Source organism: Zootoca vivipara, chromosome 5 (assembly GCF_965207765.1).
Source record: "Zootoca vivipara chromosome 5, rZooViv2.hap1.1, whole genome shotgun sequence".
Lineage (NCBI taxonomy): Eukaryota > Metazoa > Chordata > Lepidosauria > Squamata > Lacertidae > Zootoca > Zootoca vivipara.
The window spans coordinates 34,145,457-34,171,203 of record NC_142588.1 but is presented as its reverse complement, the minus strand read 5'-3'; the positions used below and the strand labels follow the sequence as shown (position 1 = coordinate 34,171,203).

Sequence of the window (25,747 nt, the reverse complement as noted above, 5' to 3'; positions counted from 1 at the left end):
TATTCAGCAGCTTCTTAGTGTCAAATCACATAACTTCTAAATTATATTACTGCAGTTCCTTGTACAGTATAGGAAAGGGTTTGTTTTTTTAATGTTTAATATTTAATATTTTATTATGTTTTTATATATGTTGGAAGCTGCTCAAAGTGGCTGGGGCAACTGAGTAACACGTGTGGGGTTTAAATAGTAAAATTATCATTATGGAATGGGACATCCCTATTTTCATTGGAGAAATGTTGGGGGGTATGTTATACATGGGGCTGCCTTTGAAGACTGTTCAGAAACAGCAGCTGTTACAGAAGTTAACAATCAGATTGCTTAGCGGGCAAGATGGCTTGAACATGTAACACAAACCTTGGCATGACTACCTGTACACTAGCTACCAGTTAATTTACTTGCTTAATTCAAAGTGTTGGTTTTTGACATATAAAGCCTGAATTTTGATTTTTTTACTCTCCTCTCCTGTTCCCACCCTATTCCTTTCCCCTTGTGTGTTTTGTTTTTGTTTAGATTGCCTGCCTGCCAGTAGGGATTGTTTTGATTGTATGTTCTTTTGAATATATTTTTGGATGAGCGCTTTAGGTGGGTTTTTTAATTGCTTTTTATATTTGGTTTACTTCTATTTTATTTTAATATTTCTTCTGATTTTGTATCTTGTAAGTTGCTTTAATATGCTTCAGTGTAAAAAGCAACAGAATTATTTAGAGTGGCTTGCAATGACAACCCAATAGCTGGTGCATTGTGAAGTTGGCATGGCTTTTGCATCCCCACAGATGCCACTCACTGAAATGCTTGTTTGCTTGTTCATTGATATACCGTGGTAAATATCCATTCAGGAGTTGTGTTCCAGACTGTTGTAATTTATTCAAAATATTCTACAGTTATTTTTTCCTGTTTACTTTTTACTCCAAATATTGACACTATATACATGGAATGAGCATACTTCCTGACACAAGCTTCCTAGCAAAAGTTGTGCAATGCCAAACCCATAAGTGAAACCAGAAGTACGTCAAAAAGGATATGGCTGTTTTTATCTTGGGGGTGGTAGCTTTTACTTTTGACTTTGTGCTAAGGCTGTTGTGATGCTTATGCTGGTTTTGCTAGTCTGTGTGGGGATTTCCTGCTTCTTCATAGCTCAGTTGGTTAGAGTGAGGTGCTGATAATGCCAAGGTTGCAGGTTTGATCCCTGTAAGGCACAGCTGCATATTCCTGCATTGCAGGGGGTTCAGCTAGAATAGCTCGATGATCCTCAGGGTCTCTTCCAATTCTATGATTCATGTTGCACCTAGAATCAGAGTACAATACATACCACCTTCAAAGTCATCTTGCCAAGCATAGGATGGTGGCTTTACTAAAGTAGGGAAGGCTATAGTTGTTGGTCAGAATTGCTAAAGAAAATATGCTGGAATTGCATGTCACGTGGCAGGGACATTGTTTACATGTTTCATTAATGTTGCATAAAGGTAATGCAAAAAACGTGCCCACTATGGGCAAAAGTCAGGTGACAAAGACTAGTCCACAATATGCACAGCTGCAGGATTCCATGGAATGTTTTGCTTTAGGAATGCTTCCAGACAATCTGCTTGTTGAGCATTTATCCTGATTTGTTTCCAGGGATATTAGATGACATTGGTTAATTAATGAGCCTTCACTCTGAGAGGCTAGACAACATTGCCTCAAAGCAATCTTATTCCACACTTTCCCCATTGCTTTCCGTATACCAAAAAACACAGTCTTCGGGGGAAGTGTGTGTTTTGTGCAAAAGCCCCAAATCAATTTTAATTGTGGATCCTAATTTTTTCTGTAGGTGATTGAATGCCACCCGAGAACAGCAATTCTGGAAGCCTGCTAGCTGTTCATGCTTCAGCCAAGAAATAAACTATGTAAAATATACAGAGCATTAGCAAGGCATTTAGTGCTGACGCCTTGTCAAACCATTTGTGTTGGTGGTGCTCTTCCAAATATGTTGTATAGTATTGTAAGAAGCAAAGAGATATACCTCTCCTTCTGTGTTCCTGTATAGCCTGTTAGTTAATGATGAACAAAAAATGTTTTCTTAATGGACCAGACGACTTGTCTTTATCCAAAACACAATATAAATGATGCATGCATAATGTAACACTTAATTGCAGGATGGGAGCTGAAAAGAATAGTTCAGGTTGAGTTTGGCCAGAGAACAGGAAAATAGCATGGTTTTCTAGAGCTAAAAGACAGGAACAGTTTTGGGGAACTCTCCCGAGGTTTTGCCATTTTATTCTTGAGAACTCATGCTGGTTTGAACCAAGCAGCAGGTGCTGTATCCTTATTTGATTTTCATCTTCTCATCCTTGGTATCTGGAAATAAAAAACCACTTCAGAAATAAATGCATATCTTATGCTAACTTTTCACTGGAAGAATGATAGATAAGAGGGATCTTTGGCCACATAAGGGTTTTCTGTGCAAAACCCAGATCCCCTCTGGTTACATATGTCACACAAGCAGTAATTAGGTCTCCACAGATCTCTGCCAAAAGCCATCAGAATAAGCCATTTTGCTCTTACTGTCAGGTTTCACATAAGATATACATAAGATATATTGGAATTGCAGATGAGGCTACCAGCATTAAGTGTATCAAGCATACAGTGTAATCCTATACATGTCTACTCAGAAGCAAGTCAAACTGAGTTTAAAGGGACTGTTATCACCATCACCATCATCACTATTATTATTATTATTCAAACATGTTGACTTAAAAGGTATTTTATCACTAGAATAAAATGTTTTCTTATGGCAATTGTTTCATCAGCACAAGCATTTCGACTTGCCCCTCTCCTCTCCCTGTAAGCTGTTCTGGGGTTTTTCCTGACTCTCCTAGAGTCTATTGCAGGCGTTAGCAAATTCGGCCCTCCAGATATTTTGGGACTACAACTCCCATCATCCCTAGCTAACAGGACCAGTGGTCAGGGATTATGGGATTTGTACTCCCAAAACATCTGGAGGGACAAATTTGCCTATGCCTGCTCTATTGGGTGACCGGGGGGAGGGGGGAGAGAGGGGGGGAAGCCTCATTATACCTAGTGGGACTTGTTGGTTGAATCTGTCCTCATGAGTTCAAACAGAACTGATTCACTCTTCTGTGTCATGGTTATTTTATGTGTTATATCACAGAATTAATTTTTAACTTTTCCTATTTTTACTCTTATTTGTATTTTTCATTATTTGTACCTTTTTTCTTTGTGTGTGTGTTTTTGTTTTTTCATATTACAGTGGTGCCTCGCTAGACGAAATTAATTCGTTCCACGGGTCTTTTCTTATAGCGAAAAAATTTGTCTAGCGAATCCCATAGGAATGCACTGAATTTGTTTTCAACTTTTTTTTTGCCCATAGGAACGCATTAATTGAATTTCAATGCATTCGTATGGGAAACCGCAATTTGCTAGACGAATTTTTCGTAAAACGCATTCGTCTAGCGAGGCAAGCTCCACTCGAAAAATCCTTTCGTTAAGCGAAAATTTCGTTAAGCAGGGCATTCATTAAGCGAGGCACCACTGTATGTTTAATAGTAGATGTTTGAGCTATGCTGTGATTGCCTAGAGTTTTGAGTTAGTATATATATGCATGTATGTACATATATATATATACATTTTATGTTATTATTATTTTACCAGCATATTGGTGTTAGTATGTTTGGAATTATAATTTTTGTATGCATGGATAGGTTTATGCCTAAGTCTGAGTCTTGGTTTATGTAAATTTATGTATAATGATTTTCCTATTTTCTTTTTTTCTTCTACTTTTATGGTTTTTTGGGTTTTTCTTTTTTGTCTTTTTTCGGTTCTTTCTTGACTTTCTTTAACATGTAATTTTAAAAATTATGAAATAAAGAATTTTAATCATATTTTTTTTAAACTTCCTTTGTTTGCTGATGAAGCAATTTATTATACAAGCAACGGCAAACTGTAAATAGGGTACACATAACTCCTACTAAACTCAGTGAAACTTACTTGTATGTAGGAATTCATCACTTATCACTTCTAGACGCATCATACAAACTGCCTTTAAAATACTTGAACAAGTGAGCTTGCAACCTGAGACAGTTAATTGCTACACAATGAACTTTTGTTCAGCTAGGATTTTAAAACAGAAAATTGCATTATTGTGCAGCTGTCAATTACAGGGGCACAAAAGTGTTTCTTCTCAGAGAGTCTAGCTTGCTCATTGGAGAAGAAATATACAGAAGATGAGCTATCATAAATATGTAATGTCAAACATTTTAATTCTTGTTTTTTCTAACTTAGCAGTATTCTTAAGAGCACTGGTGGCGAACCTTTTAGAGACCAAGTGCCCAAACTGCAACCCAAAAACCCACTTATTTATCACAAAGTGCCAACACGGCAGTTTAACCTGAATACTGATGTTTTAGTTTAGAAAAAAACAACTCATACATTAACATCTTTTGTTTTAAAAGAAAAACACAATAACAGAGCTTTCAATGATACAAACAACTTTGTATTGAAAGGTAAAAGTTTGCATTATCCTAGTTTGTGAAATCATGAAAAAGGGAATTACTCCCAGACAACATGGCCGTTTTGTTAATTTCCCTTCAAGAAACATTTCTTTGGGAGATTTCAAAGCAGAAGCTGAATGGCCATCTGCCATGGATGCTGTAGTTGAGATCCCTGCATCGCAGAGGGGTTGGACTTAGATGACCCTCGGGTTCTCTTCCAACTCCTCACAATCCTATGAAAAAACAAAACAGTATATTTTGCCCTCCGCTGCATGTCCCCTAGCAAGGAGTATCTTGCATTAACCCATGGCGATGGGAGAGAGTTCAGCTTGAAAGTTTGCTTCCTAGCCTGACCAAGCAGGAGAAAAGGAAATCCTGGAGTGAAGACCAGAGACCCGCAGTGGTTCAGCGCTCCACTGCCATCGGTCACAGCCTGGAAGGGAGGCACCCCAGCACAGAGTTTGTAAAGGCAGCATGCGCACCGAGTAGAGCCACGCATGCGGCATTTTGCTCCCTCCCGCACAAGCGGGCTATAGAAGTGCAGCCCGGCGGGCTAGCCATTGAATCCTAGGATTGTGGGGAGTTGGAAAGGGCGATGGCGCACGTGCCCACAGAGAGGGCTCTGAGTGCCCCCTCTGGCACACGTGCCATAGGTTCGCCACCACTGCTTTAGAGTGTGTGTGTGTGCACAAGCAGATATGTGGTATATAAAGGATACTTGTGCTGAATTTGCTCACCCCCATATGCCCACAGTCATTCTTGACTTATTGCAAGTTCCAGGGCTGCTTAAGTCTGGTAGATTCTTCATGTGACCTGTGTGAGGTAGGAGATGAATTGTTTAATGGGTGCTGAAGTCACAGAAACTCTGATGGTTCCCTAATGCAGTGTTTCCAAACCTTGTGCCTCCAGATGTTTTGGGACTACAACTCCCGTCATCCCTAGCTGGCAAGACCAGTGGTCAGGAATGATGGGAATTGTAGTCCGAAAACAGCTGGAGGCACAAGGTTGGGAAACACTGCCCTAATGCATGGGAAAGCCGTAATAATGTTGTATACAGTTCCTAGGCATTTGGTGCTGTTTCCTAGATAACAGGCTAATCTCTCCTGCGCCTTCCTACCAAGTCATCTTGGCAAAGTTTCTCTCCTTGGGATGGAAGGATCTGTTAATTTCAGTACTCTCTGTTTCATCTTTTCCCTGTCTTACATTCAGTTCTCCACATTTTGCAGCAATTTCTGATCTTTTTTTTTAAGTCCTCGTGAAATTCCACCAGCATTTCAGTGCAAATTTCTCTTGATAAACACATTTTTTATTGGCAGCTTGGACTAGTATGCACATTTTTGCAGGCATTCCCCCCTAATATAATGCATCTTTGTATGCTATTTTCATAAATGTCTTCATTTTTATGCACACATTTCGAAAGTATATGCATTTTTGTAAACATTTGGGAGTTGGGGAACTCCATCACAACAGTTGAATGAATGCAAATTTGGAAGGATAGCTATGTTTTGGTTTGCATATTGTTTTGGAGAGTGCAAATTTGTCAGATTTGGCTTAAAACACTTATGGAATTGAATTTCTCCTCTGGCCCTATTCTCTCCTCCACCTAGTTTAGAAGGAGAAGGGAGCCAGACTTTCTTACATTTATATTCTGCTGTTCTTCCATCATGGAAACCAAGTTAGCATTCATGTGGTTCGCATCCAGACATGGACAAGATCCAGACCTGCTTAGCTTCAGTAAGGTGGTGGCCCCCCTGTGCCTTCAGACCATGCCATGGAAGAGATCTTATCCAGGCTAATCATTGCAGGGTAGGAATTAAAGTTATACACAGCCTGTTAGAGGGCAAAACATTGATTGCTATTTTGAATGCAAGATCTCAATAATGGGGCAACTGAAATTAAAAAACAACAACTCTTAGTTGGCTATTTTAGAAAGCAACATTCACAGAATTTCATTAAACTGTCCAAATAGTTGAGAAAACTGATCAACAACTGATGAAAAGATTTTCACCCCGAAATGTAAGTACAAACTGTTTGTAGTAAAGAGCTTGCTGTCACATAGATGCTAGACTGTACCAAAAATCCAAATGAACACCCTCTGCTTCCACACACACTCTCTGTCCTGTGGAGCAAGAAGTGTATCATCACTATTATTATTATTTTAATATTAATATTTATACATCTTCATAAGTAAGAGATTTAAATAAAACACCATAAGATCATTTTAAAAAGAAACAAAAAAAATATACACAACACTATAACCAAAATTACATAGCAATAGATCAGTAAAAACAGAAAATCTATCAATAAAACATTCAATTAAATATAAATGAATAGCAGAGCAGTGTGATGAATCTTATGAGCCAGGGAAAGCCTGCTTAAACAGATGGCTTTAAAGGAGGTATTTCAAGCCTGCAACTATTTCTGCTTCACAAACAGCACATGGAAGGGTATGGCAATAATGTCAATGGACTGAAGCCACTGTGAAAATTCAGGGTGCAGTTCCAACATAGCAAGGCTTTAAAGCAGAGCTTTCCCAACTTTTCATGTTGGTGACATGCTTTTTAGATATGCATCATTTCGCAACACAGTAATTCAGTTTTACAGTACTAGCAAACCAAGCACAGGGAAAGTTCGCGCAACACACCTACAGACCGCAGCTGACACACTAACGTGTCGCAACACACAGTTTCGAAAGCTCTGCTTTGAAGGATGTCAGAAAAGAAATGAATGGCTGTTTTTGGCTCATGCTCTCTATGCCTGCCTGCTATTGCTGTTCATGAGCCCCATCTAGAAGATTGTAGCCGTTACCTTTCCCTCTGCTGTTAAGAGCTCATTGATTGTATCTTGAATTTTATTTAAATAAGATTCTTTACCCACTTTAATGCACACTCAGTCTCCTCTAGGTCAGGTAGCAATTACTGACCCAAATCTTGACCCTACATGGCAAACCTTCCAGTAACTTTATTGTGATCAAAATTAATTTTAGTTAGTGATATCCAACTAAGTCATACTCAGAACATGCCCTCTGTATGAAAAAGAAATGGATTCATTCATGTTCTAATGCACATAATTTTTGGGTAAATACTATCATTTTCACCATCCTATCCTATTTAAAATGTGCCATATCATGGATACTTTAATTGAGATTTGTGCATTGCAGGGGTTTGGACCAGATGACTCTCAGGGTGCCTTCCAGCTCTACAATTCTATGATTCTGTGTAGAATTGGAGTGTAATGTAATATTTGTGTTGCAAAACCTATAGAGATGGAATGTAGATACTGTAATTTCATGACATTCTGTTTCTCATGAGAACAAGCATATTTTTCTGCAGCAAGAGAAGGTTTCTGCAACATCCCCATTATGTTGAATGAGAAGCTATTTGTGTTTATGGATTGTCTGGTTCATTTAATTGACTCTTCCTGGGATCATTTATTTCAGAGCCATTAATTCAACAAGTTTTAGTGTAATTGATGTCTGTTGCTGTTTCTGTTATTTCCCAGATACTCATTGTTCTGGGCGATTTCAACATCCATGCCGATGGTACTTTGTCAGTATGATTTAATAGCAGGAATAGCCAACGTGGTAATTTCCAAATGTTGTTGGGACTACAGCTCCTATCAGCATGGCCAATGATCAGAAATTATGGGAAAGTCGTCCAACAACATATTGAAGACCTTCCTCTTGAGCCAGTTGAGTTCTAGAACTTTTCTAAAGGTGTCACTGTTCAATATGATAGTTACTCTGGCTGAGTTCTCCATTCCGAAAGAATAAACGTGAAACCAAGCACAATGAAGATTGTACAGTTCTTTGCAAATCAAAAGTGACAAATGATTTGCTGGTAATATTTGAAAGGCTAATGAACTGGCCCCATTTGTTTCAGAATAATCATTTCTCCGACACTGTGGATAAACAAACCGGCTATACAACTGTCAGCATGCTTGCAACTCCAATAGTGGCTGGGAAAGAGGTTCTTGCTGTGTTCATGGCTCTTAACAAGCAAAATGCCTCTGAATTCTCTAAAGAAGATGAAGATGTAAGTACTAAAATGGTTTTTTAGAGAAGAACGCTGTAGTCCATGGAGCAACAAGAAGTAACAAGTAGGGCTCATTGAGTGGCCTGAGGTCACCTGACAAAAGTAGCATTCTAAGTGTATTCTCCAAATGGATGCTAATATGACATGAGAAAGGGCAATATCCAGAAATCAGTAGCAAAACATGTCAACCTCCCAGGATACTCTGCTGCTGACTTTAAAGTAGCAATTATTTAACAAAGGAATTTCTACAGACAGCTCCAGCAGGAAACAGCTGAATTACAGTTTGTGAGCCAGTGTGACGTAATGGTTAGAGCAGGCATAGGCAAACTCAGCCCTCCAGATGTTTTGAGACTACAATTCCCATCATCCCTGACCACTAGTCCTGTTAGCTAGGGATGATGGGAGTTGTAGTCCCAAAACATCTGGAGGGCCGAGTTTGCCTATGCCTGGGTTAGATTCTTGGAACATGACCTGGGAGACCAGCATTTGAATCCCCACTCAGTCATGAAGCTCACTGGGCGACCCTTGCGCCAGTCATCTCTACAGGTGTTAATTAACTTTCCACTGTCAGATGTTTGCATTACCAGCAACACTGTTCTGTGAATAGTCACTATGATGACTTTATGTCATTATAACTTTTTGTACTTGGTTGCGTTTAATTTCTCTCTGATCTCACTGGTTGTAATTTGTCTCCACAACTATGCACTGTATATATATAACAGTCAACACAGATTAAAGCCTGATGCATCTGATAATCTTGTCATAAAAGCTTATGCCACAGTAAATTTGATTGTTTTTAAAGTGCCACAAGAACCTCTCCAGTTTTTGCTACACCTAACTCACTGGAACCTATGCATGTCTACTCAGAAGTAAGTCCCACTGAGTTCAGTGGGGCTTACTTCCAGGTAAGAGGATACTGTATAGGATTTCAGCCTTAGTGGGTAAAGATCTGGATAGGAGAAAGTTAGGAGCCTTGTGTAAGCTGTTTGCCTTTCCAAGGAAGAGTGCGGTGCAAGTAAAAAAAACAACAAACCCAAACCATTATGAGCCACAATCCCACCAAAGTGCTGTGAAGGCCCATTGACTTCAGTAGCAGTAAGACATACGGTATTTGTGCTTAAGTGTCTCATTGAAATAAGTGGAACTTGAAGCACTTAACTTTGTTTGGATCGTGCCCATGATAATTGCTTTTCTCTCTCTCTCTCTTTTGCAGCTATTTAACAAATACATTAATTTCCTTGCACTTGCTGTAAAGCAGTATCACACTGCATACTTGTATAATATTGAATCCAGAAAAAGTCAGGTAAAGTATTACAAATTACTTAACTAAATGTGAAGTCATTGAAAGTACCGTTACTTATTTTTCTTGCTCCTGTGTATGCTTTCATAATGTGCCCCAAAATGAAAAATTATGTACTGATTGTGACACATTTCCTCATGATTTGCCACTGTTGTCATTTCTGCTTCGGCCTGCATCAGCCAGAGTTTTAAATGTTTCCTCATTTTTTCTCTCTTTCTCTCTCTCTCTTAAATAGATGCTTTTGTGGTCTGCCAACAAAGTATTTGAAGAACTTACAGATATTGAGCGACAGTTTCACAAGGCACTGTACACCGTTCGAGTATACTTAAACTGTGAACGATATTCTGTTGCTCTGCTGGACATGACCAAAGAGAAGGTCACTACTGTTTATTATAACTAATTAACCTAACTAAACTTTTACAAAAGACTAATGAGGTGGTGCCAGAGAAGAGGCAGCTTGCCCCCCCACTTGCTACACTCATCTTTAATTGAAGGAAAGGCACATACAATTTGTAACGGACTCATCATTAAAATATAGCTGTGGTCTTAAGCATGCTTACTTGAAAGTTAACTCTGTCAGAAATCAATAGGAGTTACTACTTCAGCCAAAATATGTTTTGGATGGGAGCATTATTTCTCTTTCATAAATGTGGAACAAGCATGCCCCTCCCCAAAATGCCTTTTGTTTCCCTCCCCACTTCCCAATTGTTGCTGCTGGCACTACAGGGAGGCTACATAATCTTGTGTATGGTGAGTCTACTTAAATCGAATCCACTTCAGTGGGATTAAAGTAGCCTAACTGGCCACAAGATCAGACACGTGTGGTGTAGTGGTTAAGAGCAGTAGACTCCTAATCTGGGGAACCGAGTTCGTGTCTCCGCTCCTCCACATGCAGCTGCTGGGTGACCTTGGGCTAGTCACACTTCTCTGAAGTCTCTCAGCCCCACCCACCTCACAGGGTGTCTGTTGTGGGGGGGGGGGAGATTGTAAGCCGCTTTGAGACTCCTTCGGGTAGTGATAAAGCGGGATATCAAATCCAAACTCTTCTTCTTCTACATGAACTCTTGTTCCCCCCCCCATCCTTGGTGCCATTTTTCAGGGACATTTTGCTAATTCATCTGTTACTATTCCCAGGAATTCTATGATGAATGGCCAATTAAACTGGGAGAAGCAGAGCCTTACAAAGGACCAAAAACGCCCGATGGCCGGGTGAGTACATCTTTCATCTTTCATCTCTCCAAATCACAGCCTTCTGGATACTGTTGACAGATTCTTACATTTCTTTCTCCCCTTGCATTTAGGAAGTCAACTTTTATAAGATTATTGATTACATCTTACATGGAAAAGAAGAAATCAAAGTCATTCCGTGAGTGTTTACTACCAGTTTATTAGATAGTAATTAGTAGACTGTGTTTGGAACAGGCCCAAATTGCGTAGGGGTGGGGAGCACTTGCTCTGGGTGGCAGGCTAGTGGGGTGGCAAAACAGCATCCCTCCCTAGCTTGGTTCTGCTATTTAGAAGAGGCTGGTGGGCCATAGCTTGCCATGCTGTGTTGCCCTGTTGCCAATGTGGTGTGGCTACCTATGGCCCACCATGGTGTTCCGTCCTTCATTTGCAAGTCAGCATAGCCTCTGTAGCAAAGGAGACTGTCAGTGAGGCTTTGCATGGCAGACGGAAGTGGAGAGAGAAGAGGCAAAAGGAGAGATATCTACTGCTGCTGCTGCTGCTCTTTGTGCCCCAGGTCTGGGAAAATAGTAAGGATGTTGATGATGGTGATGATAATTATATTTATACCCTGCCCTTCTGGCTGGGTTTCCCCAGCCACTCTGGGCGGCTTACAGTACATATAAAAACATGGACACTGCTTTGCTTTGCTTTGCTTTGCTCTGCTCTACTCTGCTCTGCTCTGTTACCTTTTGCTCTTCCTTCCTTCCTTCTCCCCCAGGCGCCAGAATTTAGCAAATGGCTTCCTCTGGTGTGGCTTACACTTCACTAAGCCCTTATGCAACAGCCACTTGAGAAAGGGAGTGAAGTGGGAAGAGACTAGGGGTCCAGCCAGAGTCCAAGATGTTTCTTCCTTTCAGTGCCTGCTTGTGCCCTAAGATCTGGGGAGGGGGATTAAGGTGAGGGCAACTTTGGGCACCGCACAATACCTTTCTGATGTTTCTGTTTAGATGAAACAAGGCACCTTTTCTCTCTCTTTGACATTGACCGTGAGAGCAGCTTCTCTCTTGGTGATAAGGGTAGAGGGGTGGGATAGATAGTCCAGAATACGCAGAGGATGTAATTATTTGAGACAAACCTGAGAACAAGAATATGTGAGTGAGTGGGAACTTTCCATATATTTTTATTAATGTCAGTCTTGCTCCCAATTGCTCGGATTCATTACCCACAACAATTTTTTTAAAAAACCCTCTATAGTCCACCTACCCACACCAACACCACAGTCGTAAGAGCTTAATGGGTGTCACTGGTCACCTTTCAGTTTGTAGATCTGGTACTGGTTTGGAAGTGCTCAATTTTATCTCATTCTCTTCTTCAAAGATCACCTCCTCCAGATCACTGGTGTCTTGCTAGCGGATTGCCAACTTACGTTGCTGAAAATGGATTTGTAAGTTTCAGGGTTGTTGTTTTTTTATACAGCTATGTATAAATAATCTAAATATTTCACAATAATCTAAATATTTGTGTAAGGGCTTCTCCAGGTGACCTCCTTATTTAGCATTCATCCTGATTTCCTTGCACAAATTTCACCCAAAGTTTAGATTATATCTGGTATTTACTTTAGGTTTACTTTACCCAGAATCAGTGTACATGAAGAAGTCTGTAGCCATAACAGCAGAAGCCCCCACTCTGTAGAAGCATCATCTAAAAGTGCCCCCAAGAAGATACAAGCAAAAATAATCTACTTGGCCTGTCTCCTGTAACAGCTGACATCTGACATTTAAGTGGCACAGCTTCTTTTTATTGTATTTCTCTCCCCCCCTCTCTAGATTTGTAATATGATGAATGCACCAGCCGATGAATACTTCACTTTTCAGGTAGTGTCTTTTCGTTTATTGCATTAACAAGTAAATAATGCTAAGATAATACATCAGCACTAGAGAGGGATGAGACAAGTCTTGGTCTGCTTTTTAAAGTGAATTGACCTAATTTGCCAGTCTCAGATTATACGTGGGTTGGAATGTAGCAACCAATCAAATCTAAAACATGTATCCTATGTGTTTTTAAATGCCCAGAAGAAATAATATTTTAAGGTAAAATGCATTGAATTGCACAGTAATGCATATAAAAAGTGTGCAATTTACATATATTGATTGATTAAATTTATTTCTTCTGCCCAAAGGAGTCTAGAGCAGCAAGTAATAAAAACATCTAAATGTGGATTTTCTCTTTCTGTCTGTGTTTAATTTGCAAAAAACAGGGCACTCGACATGCAAAACAGACAGGGGATGAAGGTTGACTGATCTATCCCTCCATTGTGTTCACACAGGCATTATAGTGGTTTAATAAGTGGGTGGTAATGTAATTTCTTTTCTTTTTCTCTTCTGCAGAAAGAAGCTTTCGATGAGACAGGGTGGATTATTAAAAATGTCTTATCTTTACCTATTGTCAACAAGAAGGAAGAAATTGTCGGTGTAGCTACATTTTACAATAGGAAAGATGGCAAACCCTTTGACGAGCACGATGAACAGCTTCTTGAAGTATGCTCCAAGTTGCTTGACATTGTCAAGCTACAGTCAGACACTGGAGGGAGGGTGTTTTACAATAATTGGATATTTAAAAACAAAATACTAACATCTTACACTACACCTCAGTATCTTGGGATAGTAGTTGGTATATATACAACCTATCGTGAGCATCTAATATACAGCCATAGTAAGTGTGAGGACTGGGATGTCACTGTTGTTTTTATCAAAATAAATTTCCTATAAAAAGTAATAATTTTCTATAAAAGATAATGCCAATGGGTTGGATCCAAAGTAGTGGATAAAGAACTTGTTCACTAATTAGTGATGCTCAAGTGCTAGCGGAAGACTTAGCACAGCAAAATATCTACAACAAGCATCATAGTGGTGCAAAAGGATCACACAAGTCAATCGATTACTTTTTCCCTCCGCTTGCATTGTGTCTCCTTTGCATTGAAATGAATGGGGTAGGATAACATAATCATGTGATTTACGCAACTAATGAATTAACTATAATGATAACATAATTACTTGTGTAAATTTGGCAATTTCGCTACAGTGGACAGCTAGACAAATAGCATAGTTTGCAGTAGAAATCTAACTGCAGCAGAATGGAAACAGTGCTGCATGGGATGAACACAGAGTAGAGCAGAAAGCAATGCCTTCTTACATACCTTGCCCAGTGTAAATATTACGACTAATTTGATCCTCCTTTTCTGTCATCACTGAAGGCCTGTTTTGTTCAACAGTCTTCATCTGTCTATAAAAGACAGGTGTTTTGCATTATCCCAGTGTGTGTGCCTTCCCAGCTGCGCAGAGCAGATGGAAATATCTAAATGCTTATATTTATTTACTCCGCTTCAGATGCTTACACAGTTCCTGGGATGGTCTGTTTTAAACACCGACACCTATGACAAAATGAATAAGCTTGAAAACAGAAAAGACATTGCTCAGGAAATGCTGATGTATCAGACAAAGGCAACAGCAGCTGAAATTCAGAGCATATTGGTGAGTGTGAGTTCATTTGTACAGAAATGAAGTTTGGACATTTTTGTGAGATCAACTGAACTCAATGATTTTATTTGCTTTCCCCCCTGTTAGAAATACAAAGAAAAACTGAATTTAGATGTTATAGATGAGAACTCTGATGAGAAACAACTTATCAAAATTTTGGTAAGTAACTAAAGGCATACTTATATTTGATATGGGACAGGGCGTTTGTTGTTTGGAATGGTGTTAGACTGTCCCCAGAGGATCAGGTACAGAGTCTGAGGATACTCCTATTCTGTCTTTCCACTGAAGGCTGAGATAGTTGCAGGGGCATGCAATGCCTGTTGCCAGTTCCACCTGCTTCACCATGTACAGTACAGGGATAGCCTGGCCACAGTAACTCACACCCACATTGAGTACTGTATTGACTACCACTTGACTACTGTATTGCACTCTATGTGCACCCTGAAGATGGTTCAAAGACCTCAGATGATGCAAGGTGATGTAGCATGGGTACCGACAAATGGGAGCATGGAACACTGTCACCGAGTCCCATTCTGATATATAAAACCCTCTACGGCTTGGTGCGGGGGGGGGGGGGGACAGGGACAGATACCTGATTATATGAAAGAACGCCTCTCCCAATACTATCCTGCCCATGATCCCAGCTCGGCTGCGGAAGTGCTATTAGCTGTACTATCATCAAGGGAGATCCAATTAAGTGGAACTGTGCTACAGCTTTCAAATGAGCTTTCTGCTGAGATCAGGCAGGCTACTGCGCTGAGTTCCAGCAACAGCAGAAAACATCATTATTTCATTGAGTCTTTATGCATTAGTTGTACGTGTTAATTTATATTGTTATTCAGAGATGATAAATATTATGAGCGTTGGGTACTGGTTCTAGAGGTTTTAGTGATTTAATTCTGTTTATGTTGTTTGTTTAGATTTATGTGATTTGATGTTGCAACAAGCCTGTGACCTTAGGGTGAAGCATGGGATATGAAGTCTAATGAATAAACAAGCAAAGAATAGCTCTTGTTCACACTGGGCTTTTGCTGCAGTTTTGTGAGCTCTGGTATAGAGGGAGGGAACCATGCCCAAGAAAGCATTTGCAGGGGAGTTTGATGAATTCATTGGAACTACCATATCTGCATGGATATACATGCTAGGGTGCATGACCTTAAAGCAATACCCTATGCAATATACCTAATAAAGTTAGGGAATCTACAAGGCAAAAAAAATTTGGAAGGATTTTTCTAAAATGCATTTGGTCAGATATTTTCATGTCAAATTCTCAGTGAATTAGCAAGAAATTTTGGGGTGGTTTTGTCCTACTGTTTTCCTTTTGTATCACTACTAGACCCTTTTGATAGAGTCACCTGGAAGGGCTTGTTCTGCAGGGAACGTTCTTTGGTATTCCTGCTTTCTGCTTGTATCACTACCAGTATTTAGTCTGGATTAGCAGAGGCTGGAGTTGGAAAGGATGAGAAAATGTGGGTGATCCCCACCCTTTGGCTTGTGATTGGAAAAAAAATAGCTTTAATTACTTTTACTGCTACTATTCTGTGATGTTACCTAACAGGGAGCTAGTTATGTCTCTGCAATTCTCCATCCCTGGTAGATGTCTACAGCTTTTGCAACTGATGTACTGCACAGCCTGGCAGAATGAGCCCTCTCTTGTCCTCATCTGCTTGCTGCTACAGCTGTGTGCTTCTCTGTGACTTCATATAGTATACAGCATGCTTTGGTAGGACTGTATTGCAGGGTTGTTATTACAGGGTTGTTATTGAAAATGGAATCCTCATGTTGAGCGTTCTCTCATTTTGTATCATGTATTTGTTATGTAAATGTGTCAGATTTTCATGGCATCATGTACCACTGCCAACCACTGCCACTGCCAACCAAATATGTACAGTAGGGGTGATGAAATGCACAGCATCCTATCATGGCATAGGGAGAAGAAAAATTAATGGGGAATAGACTTGACACAGAATGTCATTTTCACTAGGAGTCTTCTGTAACAGAGAGTTGTGCCCTGAAATTCATTAAACCATTGGAGGGAATCCTCAGGCTCAGGGGCCAGTTGCTTTACAGACTTTTTTTTAATCTGGCCTTCAGGATTCTCACCAGATCACACACCTCCCTGGCCTTGATCTGTGTTCTCCTTGCATTATTTTGCCTGAGCCCTTGAATTGTGGTAATGCCTCTTGTTTGTCTGGATAGTGAGGTGTGTGTGTGTGTGTGTGTTGAAAACTAAAAATCAGGGTCCCATGCCCCCCCCCACTGAGCTTGTAGCTTGTATATGAGTGAAACATTGGGCTGAAAAACCCTAGAAAATAATGCAGCCAAATTCCTGATAGAGAAGGGCACCTAAATGTAAGGTCTGATCTCCCATGCACTGCCAAATACAACAGCTTTATCCTATTAGAAAGCTTGGAATCCCGGCTTGGTAATGGGATAAAGCAGGTGTTGCATCTTAAAACTGCCATTGCTCCAGAAGTGACTGGCTCTTGCCCTTGACCTGGGATCAGAATAAATAGAAGAGGGAACCTACTTACTTTGAAACAAATGATAATAAAAAGGGAGGCATGTTGAGATACTTTTCGCCATTGAGTTTTGCGCTCAATAAACAGCAGTTCCATTGCCCACTGTAGAATATAAGTAGATTCTGTATTTGGTACAGAAACAACTTGGATCACCCTGACCAATGACCAGTGCCAGGAGAGGGATTCCCTTAGACTTCTCAATTACTTTTCATACTATGGAGTGGACCATGCTATCCTTCTGGCTAGGCTATCTGAATTGACAACTGGAGGTATAATTTTACAGTTCTTCTGTTCCTACCTGGTCAGCTCCACAACATTTATACTGTGGTGTTCCATGGGACTATGTCTTGTTAATTGCTTTTTTATTATCTACCATGAAACCACTGAGTTAGGTCACCCAGAGATTTGGGCTGAGAAGCCATCAGTAGAAGTGCTACACTGGTGCTTGAGTTCAGTTACGGACTGTATGAGGGCCAACAAACCGAGTCTTCATTCATATAAGACGGAGGGGCTTTCGGTAGCGTGTTTGTCTGTTCGAGTGCCCCCCCCCCATGTTCTGGATGGGGTTGCAGTCCCTCTGAAGGAACAGGTTTGCAGTATGAGGATGCTCCTTCAATGGTCTCTATCACTAGAGGTGCAAGCTTCCACTGTGGCATGAATCCCCTTTTACCAGCTTAGGCTGATTTGCCAGCTGTTGCTCTGGTAACCTTTCACTTAGATTACTGTATGTGTGCAGCTGCAACCACACACATCGCTGCAACTCGGGAAGTGTCCAGAAAAGGGGGCATAGCAGTACGGAGTGAGCTTATGCCCACTCCACCGACATGCATAGCAGTCAGCAACATAACCACGCAAAACGATGGTTGACTGTAGTTGATAATATGGCTGTTAGGCTGCTGAGACTGGACATTATGATCATGTTGTGCTGGTGTTTTGATAACTGTGTTGGCTCCTAATCTGTTTTGGGGTGCAGAGCCTTGATCTTTAAAACCCTTAATGGATTGAGCCCAGGCTGCCTGAAAGATTGTTTGTTCCCTGCCCATACTTTGAGATTGTCCTCATCCGAGGCCCCTTTTTTCGGTTCTTCCAGCATCTGACATGTGGTGTGTAACTCTTGGGGGACAAAGCATGTTCAGAAATATGCTCTGATGGTTTTCTGGCACCACGTGAAGATTTCTAATTTAATTTTTTCTTTATATTTTTTGTTAAATTGTTTTATTTGATTATTGTTTTTATAGAGTTGCCGCTTTTAATGTAGCCATGCTTTTACAAAGCAATGTCCTCTATATCTTTTAGGCTACGCACCACTCTCCAAATAATACCTGACAGTCTAAGGCTAGAGACATACGATAGTTTGAAAGAACATTCAAAGCGGTGTGAAAGTTAATTTTTTCCCACAACATACACTTATGCACATATATTTTGGCCTACAGTTGCCTCTGATCATCAGACAGGTTTGTAGGATTTTGAAACAATTCTGTTTTGAAAACCTGCAAAACCTGTTGAGCCAGAGGGGGAAGTAGGATCATTATACACACCAGGAGCCACAATCTGTCTATCATCATTTCACCTTCAATTCTCTAGGGGGAAAAAATTAATATTCTCCAGAACCAGGCCTGTCCAACCTGTGACCCGCCAAGCTGCACATATCCCACCAGTGGCCATTAGCAGCCCATTCCGCCTTCAAGATTTGCTCCAAAAAGAAAGAAAGAGAAAAGCAGGGTGGCTGGGGTGGATAAAAGTCAAGCACATGGCAGCCACAAGGCATTTTTTTTGGTGAGCTGTGGTCTGATGGGCCACAATTTGGGCCAGTCTGATCTAAACAATATATACCCTATGATCTAAGTGCATTTAACTGGATGGCAAATCTAACTGGATCTAACCAATGCATAAACATACGCCTCCCCACCTTAAAAATAATTTGGAGATATTAAGCAACCTAGTATGGAATGCTAATTTTTCTAGAAGTGTTCCTTGAAACATGAGAGATCTGTATATATATTCATGGTGGTTTTTATTCCAAAGTGTTGGCATGGCAACCCTCCCACGGAAGCTGAAGACAGAAAAATTATCTCTGCCTAATCCCTTGTGACATGTCAAACTGATGGGATTTTGTTGTGTTTTTCCCAACAGAAAGAGGAATTGCCTGAACCAAAGGATGTAGAACTTTATGAATTTCGCTTCAGTGACTTCCCTGTTACAGAACATGAGTTGATCAAGTGTGGGATACGGATGTTCTTTGAGATAAATGTTGTGGAAAAGTTCAAAGTACCAGTAGAGGTCAGATATATTTTGCTTTGTTTCCCTAAGCCTGTGCCATATGAAACAAAGAACAAGCATTGCTTTTGCAGACCTAGCATGCCATTAATGCTAAATATGTGGCAGATCTGCTCTTCTATATATATTAAGCTGTGGTGCCCCAGGATCCTTTCATCTTGCAAACTAAGCCAAGGAATAGGCGGAAAAACACAACACAGAAGAGGCAATATGGAGTGTAGGCCTGACTCTATGTCATAGGCAGGCCCACAGGCATCCTCCATCTTATTCAGCTGCTCCTGATAACTGGCATCAGTCAGTCACCAAACATTAAAAACTTTCCTATAAAGTGCTGCCTTCATATATGCCTTCTAAAAGTTGTATGATTCTTTATTTCCTTGACATCTGATGGGAGGGTGTTCCACAAGGAGGGCGCCACTCCCAAGAAGGCCCTCTGTCTGGTTCCCTGTAACTTTACTTCTCACATTGAGAGAACCACCAGAAGGCCCTCAGCGCTGGACCTCAGTGCCCTGGCTGAATGATGGGGGTGGAGATGCTCCTTCAGGTATACTGGGTGAGGCGGTTTAGGCCCAACCTTTGCCTATATCATGTCAGGCATAGGGTGGGTGAAGGCGGATTACTCAAAATGGTCTTGCAGGCCAAGTAGTAGGCCAAGATGAGCTGAGTGGTGACTCAACCCTTGGTCTCCCAGGTCATAGTCCCAGACCCTCCGAGTGCCCCTATTCTCCAGGGATATCCCTGATTTAAAGAAGCCGTACCGGTTTCTGATTTGATCCTGGAATGTCCCACTTTTCCTTAGGAAGTCCCTGTTTTCATTTGAGAAATGTTGGATGGTATGGAGTTATCGATCCCCGAGCCATCTGAAGGCAAACCTGTATAGCGAAGGGGTTTTTTAAAAAAAAAAATGTTTAATGTTTAATTATGTTATTATATATGTTGGAAGCTGCCCAGAATGCCTGGGGCAACCATGTGTGGGATATAAATTGTAAAATTATAACTATGGCATGGGACGTTTCTATTTTCATCAGAGAAATGTTGGAGGGTATGTAGTCCAGTATTCTAACTGTTAACTCTACACTGATATGAAATCAGGATTAGAAATCTCAACTTCATTATAGTACTACCAATTTGATAGCTGTGGCGAAATAGCTTCGTATTTTGTTTACAAGACTTAAAAGTACAGAGAATCAAGTGTGTTTCATTTGCCACAGGTGCTTACAAGGTGGATGTATACCGTGAGAAAAGGCTATCGAGATATCACTTACCACAACTGGCGGCATGGATTCAACGTCGGGCAGACCATGTTTACCCTTTTGATGGTATCTTTTGTTTCTCTGGATCTATGCCTAAATTTGTTTTTCATTTGTAACACACCTATTGTTTTTTAAATAAAAAAACCCCTTCTCTTTCTATAGACAGGTAGAATAAAGAAATATTATACGGACCTAGAAGCCTTTGCTATGGTATCTGCAGCTTTTTGCCATGACATTGATCACAGAGGGACCAACAACTTGTATCAAATGAAGTAAGTGGTATCTGTTAACATATACATCTGGAACACCTGTCTTAAAAGTAGGGAACATGCTGGGATGGTGGTGAAAAGCAATTGCCATTATCTAAAGTAGCCAGTTCAACTTAGTGCCTAATGGATCAGACCACATATGCATCTAGGCTAGAGTCCTCTTTTCTACAGTGGCCAACCAGGCACGTTCTTATGTAGTGGATAAATTTGCTGTATAATTTTCTTTAATTAGATAGCACGCTGACATGTTGTTGGTACTCTATGAATGAGAATAGTTTCCTATTAATTGAAAGCAAATTAGTGTGGATAAGCTCTACACTCTACAGTATATAAGTTCATGGTTCAGAAATATACCCTGTGGAATATTTTAAACTATATGATTGTGTTTCATCAGGTCAGCATCTCCACTGGCAAGACTTCATGGCTCTTCCATTTTAGAAAGACACCATCTAGAGTACAGTAAAACCTTGCTACAAGATGAGGTCTGTGTCTGTGTTCAGGTTATTTATTTGTATTTATTTTGTACTTATACACAACTTATACACAATAATACTGCTATCCCTAGTTTTTGTTTTGGATTACTAGGAAATACTAAGACAGTTTACTTTAAGTAGATGCATTATTATATTGTAGCATACACACATGGAATAATTTTGTAAACTGTACTGATTTGCAAAAATCTCAATCTTGCAGAGTTTAAACATCTTCCAGAACCTAAATAAGCGCCAGTATGAAACTGTTCTACATTTATTTGAAGTTGCAATCATAGCAACTGACTTGGCTTTGTATTTCAAGTAAGTGTTAAATTCTTTTATACTATAATGCTTCCTTCTTATGAAAATTTAAAATGCAGCTACTGTGACCATTATATTTTTAACGTAATTAACTTTAGTGCCTAATATCCATCAAAGTTTCTTGTTGTTGGGCCTCATAATTCCATTTTAGAGGATCATTTTGGGCTCCAGGACAGTAAAATCCCCAAGTAGGCTGTAAAAGGGACCATGCGTGCATTGTAAGTGTCACCATATTTCCACAGGAAAAGGACTATGTTTCAAAAGATTGTGGATGCAATTGAAAAGATGGAAAAAGAAGAGGAAGCAATTAAATATATATCTATGGACCCGACCAAAAAGGAAGTAATAATGTAGGTCAATTTCATTTTATCCTTCCTTCACTAAGGCTAGTACTGTTTTTCTTCCTTCTATAAATCTATTATCTTTATTTAAAGGGCGATGATGATGACTGGCTGTGACTTGTCTGCTATCACTAAACCTTGGGAGGTGCAAAGTAAGGTGAGCATCTTCAGAATCAAGTTTGACGTAATTTTTATTGAGAGAAAATATATGAGGCTTTTATTTCAGTAATATCAGTAATATCTAGATACTGTATACGTTTGATGCTGAAGCATGTGAAGATGTTTATTGATTTCCAGATTTGTTCCCTGCCTTTTCTATTTTTCCCCCAAATCGAGCTCACCATAACAATAAAAAAACAGGAATTCAACAGCTTGAAGTTCAGAAGAGCAGGTCCTGCTAATCAGACCAAGGGTCCATCTGGCCCAAGCACTCTGCAAAGCCCTCAAGTAGATGGTCTTTGCCATCCCAAGCAACTGGTGTTCAGACAGATATTGACTCTGGCTATGGCTAAGAGCTAACGCCAATCATTTAGGTTTGATCATATTTTAAAGCCATCTCCATTGGCCATAACCATGTCTTGCAGCAGTGAATGCCATTAGTTGGTGAGTTCCAGAGGGTAGCAAGTAGACAGCATAGCATTCATTTCCAGCTATAGATACTGGAGTAACATATTAAATACTTGAAGAATGCGTTCCCACCTTCTTTGCTGTGATACATTTCAATTCAGAGTTGGATTCAGGACATGCTTGTGGTATTCCAAAATAATCAGAATGTATCGCAAATATATCTTATTGGTCATTTTTAAAGAGTTATTACTATGATGGCAAAAACATACTCTTCTGCAACGTTTTCTGTGGAATAGATTGAATACTGTTTTAGGTTACAATTGCTGTTTAATGTTGAATCTTTCAATAGAAGCCATTATTCATTCCTAGGTTGCCATCATGGTTGCAAATGAATTCTGGGAGCAAGGTGATCTTGAACGAACTGTCCTACAGCAACAGCCAATTGTAAGTGTTCTGTTGTAATTATATTATCTATTATATTGTTTTCCGTTTTAAAAACAGGCAATTGATGGGACTTCCAAGTATTTCAACTGACTATATCTGCTTCATTCATTTTTTTAGCCTATGATGGACAGGAACAAAGGTGAAGAACTGCCCAAACTTCAAGTTGGTTTCATTGATTTTGTGTGTACTTTTGTATACAAGGTAAGATGAATAATTTGAGTGTCATATTATTCCGTTTTTACAATATATACATAAATTTTTAGACATATGGAATTATAAGTCAAATCAGCATGTTAAATGGTTACGATTGTGCATGTTTTTGAACTGTTGAGTTTCCTTAAACATTTCCTACTGGTATTACTCAGAGCTTTTCATATCGGGATGTCTGAGCCTCCCTACTTTTAAAAGTTTCCCTTCAATGTAAAGAGCACCATCTTATCCTATACATACACTTAGATTTGAATCACCAAATGCATGGTTTCTAATCACAAATTTGCCTCTTGGGGCATTTACTGGGGAGAATCCAACACTTGCCCTCATTTGACTGGGAAATCAAGTTTCTAAGCCAGGCTGGGGGAATTAAACACCTTCTGGCCAATGACAAATGCTACCTCATCCTGGCTTTGCACATCAGAAACCTTCCTGCTAGCTTAGTTCTGCCCTGGGATCGTATGGCGAAATAAATATGTTTGTTACCACAGTTTGCCAGCTAAAGGCCATCTGTAGTCTGCACGTGTCAGAAATGTCTGTGTTACCACTGTAGATGCACCATTTCACCATGAAAGGTCAGTTTATGGATCTGCACTGTTTACTTAGGAATTCTCAAGGTTCCACAAGGAAATTACGCCTATGTTTGATGGTCTTCAAAACAACCGGGTGGAATGGAAGTCGCGAGCTGATGTGTATGAAGAAAAGATGAAGAAGATTGAGGAAGAAAAGAAAAAGCAGGAGGAAGAAGCTGCCAAGAAAGGTTAGGCATATAAAAATGTGTCCCTACATGCATGCACAGGCTTGTGCAATTTGGGTAACTTTGGCTGGATTTGGCATTCAAGGCTAAAGTCCGTTGATCACTTAGTGGTAAGTAGGGATGGAATGGGCAAATGGAGCCTTTGACTCACAGAAGGGGAGAGGCGATTTTCAACTGTTGCCCTTTCTGCTTGCTACCCCTCCTTCCACCCCACAAAATGTGTTCCAGAGTGAGTTGGGGGCTCTGGAACACCATGGAAGGTGGCAGAAGGTAGGTAGACTTGGTTGAAAGTCATCTCCTCTGCAGCTTTCATGAGCAGCAGCCATCAGTGGTTCACTAGCCCTTCTGTGAATAGAAGAAACCTCTGGTTTTGCTGCTGGAACATCAAGTCGTCTGGTGCTTACTCTCACCATCTTAGCTCAGTACACCTTTTGCTCAGAGTTTGTCTTCCAGGAAACACACTTGCAAGTCAAACATGCTCCCCAGTCTGAGAGCAGTAAGAGATTTCAGGAGTGCCAGGCAAACCTCAGGTTTGATTTCCTTAGAATGAAGGTCACTGGAAACTGTGGTGCCACTGCAAATGCTAGATGAGCACTCTGTTGTAGAGAGACTATATCGGACCAGTCCTGCCAAATGTAGTGTGCAGGAGGAAGCCAGCAGAGAAAGCCCGCAGTGCAGGGGCAAAGGTAGTACACTCTCCCTCCCACCATGAGTTCCCCCAAGTGTGTCAGCAGAGAAAAAAAGCACCTGCGTGGAGGAGAAAGAAGAGAATTCTCTCTCTTCAATCTCTTTTACCTGCTCAGAGGTTGCCTAAGTGCCTCTGCCCTACCATGTCATTCGCTGCTGTATAGGCTGCAATCTGATGTCCACTTACCTCAGAGGAAGCCCCATTGAACTCAGTGGAACTTACTTCTCCAAGCGGATATGGACATGATTGAGCTGTTAGTGAGGAAAGTGGAAGAGTCACAGTAGCATTAATTGCCAGTTTGAAAATCCTTAGCAAAATCTCCCTTTACACACTAGAGAAATCAGCTGGTGTTGTTATCTGTTGAACTAGACATCTATTTCTAGCCTAAGTTTAAGAAGTGAGTCCTGGCAGAAGGAAAATGAAAATGGCATGAGCAATTAAATCAACTTCATCTTGTGATGCTTTCATAACTTTTTTAAAATGCTTTGTTCCCTATGAGGATACACAAACCTGAGTCCAAAACAAATAGTATCATTGCCAAAAACAATAGAAAATGCTGTTGTATCTGTTACTCCAGCTGCAACGACAAGTTCATTTTCATGTTTGCCTTCTGGACTTGATACTTCCCAAGCTATTAGCAAAGCTCATAAAAAGGCAGTCAGCTCAATCCTGCTAAGGAGATCTGCATGAATAAACAGGTTTACCACTTACTAGATTTGGAATGAAGAGTATAGGATCAGGTGCAAGTGAAAAAGTCTATTCATCTGTACTCGACTGCCTTGAATAAGATGCATATTCCAAAGTGCATTCTATTGTGCATGTACATATTCTCATGCAATGAGGTATGTGGTATTACCTTGTGGATACATAGCTAGGGCTACATCAGGGCCAATAGCTAAGTTGGTTTGTAGGAACATAGAAACTGCCACCCTACACAATTCATTTTTTCTTTTAAACGATGAGATGCTTTTGCCTTTTCTCTTCCTATGGAAAATGTGGATGTCTTTGGGAAAGTGCTTTGGTCCTTTAATTTCAAAAAGAAAAGCCGCCTTTAAAAAGCATCTTTTAAAAGGAGGAGAAGACAAGATAACATGGAAAGAT

General features: G+C 40.2%; 1 protein-coding gene across 1 annotated transcript in view; it reads left to right on the top strand.

Annotated features, from left to right (window-relative positions):
• The window catches only part of PDE6C (phosphodiesterase 6C), a 40,297-nt gene extending 14,551 nt beyond the window's left edge, over positions 1–25,746 (top strand). Inside the window, exons 2-21 of the mRNA XM_035137827.3 lie at positions 8,369–8,521; positions 9,735–9,824; positions 10,057–10,197; positions 10,956–11,030; positions 11,123–11,187; positions 12,366–12,432; positions 12,815–12,862; positions 13,376–13,525; positions 14,375–14,518; positions 14,612–14,683; positions 19,180–19,326; positions 20,535–20,642; positions 20,739–20,848; positions 21,240–21,327; positions 21,539–21,639; positions 21,882–21,989; positions 22,074–22,137; positions 22,917–22,991; positions 23,109–23,192; positions 23,808–25,746. Of these exons, the coding sequence (XP_034993718.3) occupies positions 8,369–8,521; positions 9,735–9,824; positions 10,057–10,197; positions 10,956–11,030; positions 11,123–11,187; positions 12,366–12,432; positions 12,815–12,862; positions 13,376–13,525; positions 14,375–14,518; positions 14,612–14,683; positions 19,180–19,326; positions 20,535–20,642; positions 20,739–20,848; positions 21,240–21,327; positions 21,539–21,639; positions 21,882–21,989; positions 22,074–22,137; positions 22,917–22,991; positions 23,109–23,192; positions 23,808–23,966 (2,049 nt within the window). The 3' untranslated portion in view covers positions 23,967–25,746. The remainder of the gene's footprint in view (positions 1–8,368; positions 8,522–9,734; positions 9,825–10,056; positions 10,198–10,955; positions 11,031–11,122; positions 11,188–12,365; positions 12,433–12,814; positions 12,863–13,375; positions 13,526–14,374; positions 14,519–14,611; positions 14,684–19,179; positions 19,327–20,534; positions 20,643–20,738; positions 20,849–21,239; positions 21,328–21,538; positions 21,640–21,881; positions 21,990–22,073; positions 22,138–22,916; positions 22,992–23,108; positions 23,193–23,807) is intronic.
• Position 25,747: the final 1 nt, after the last annotated feature.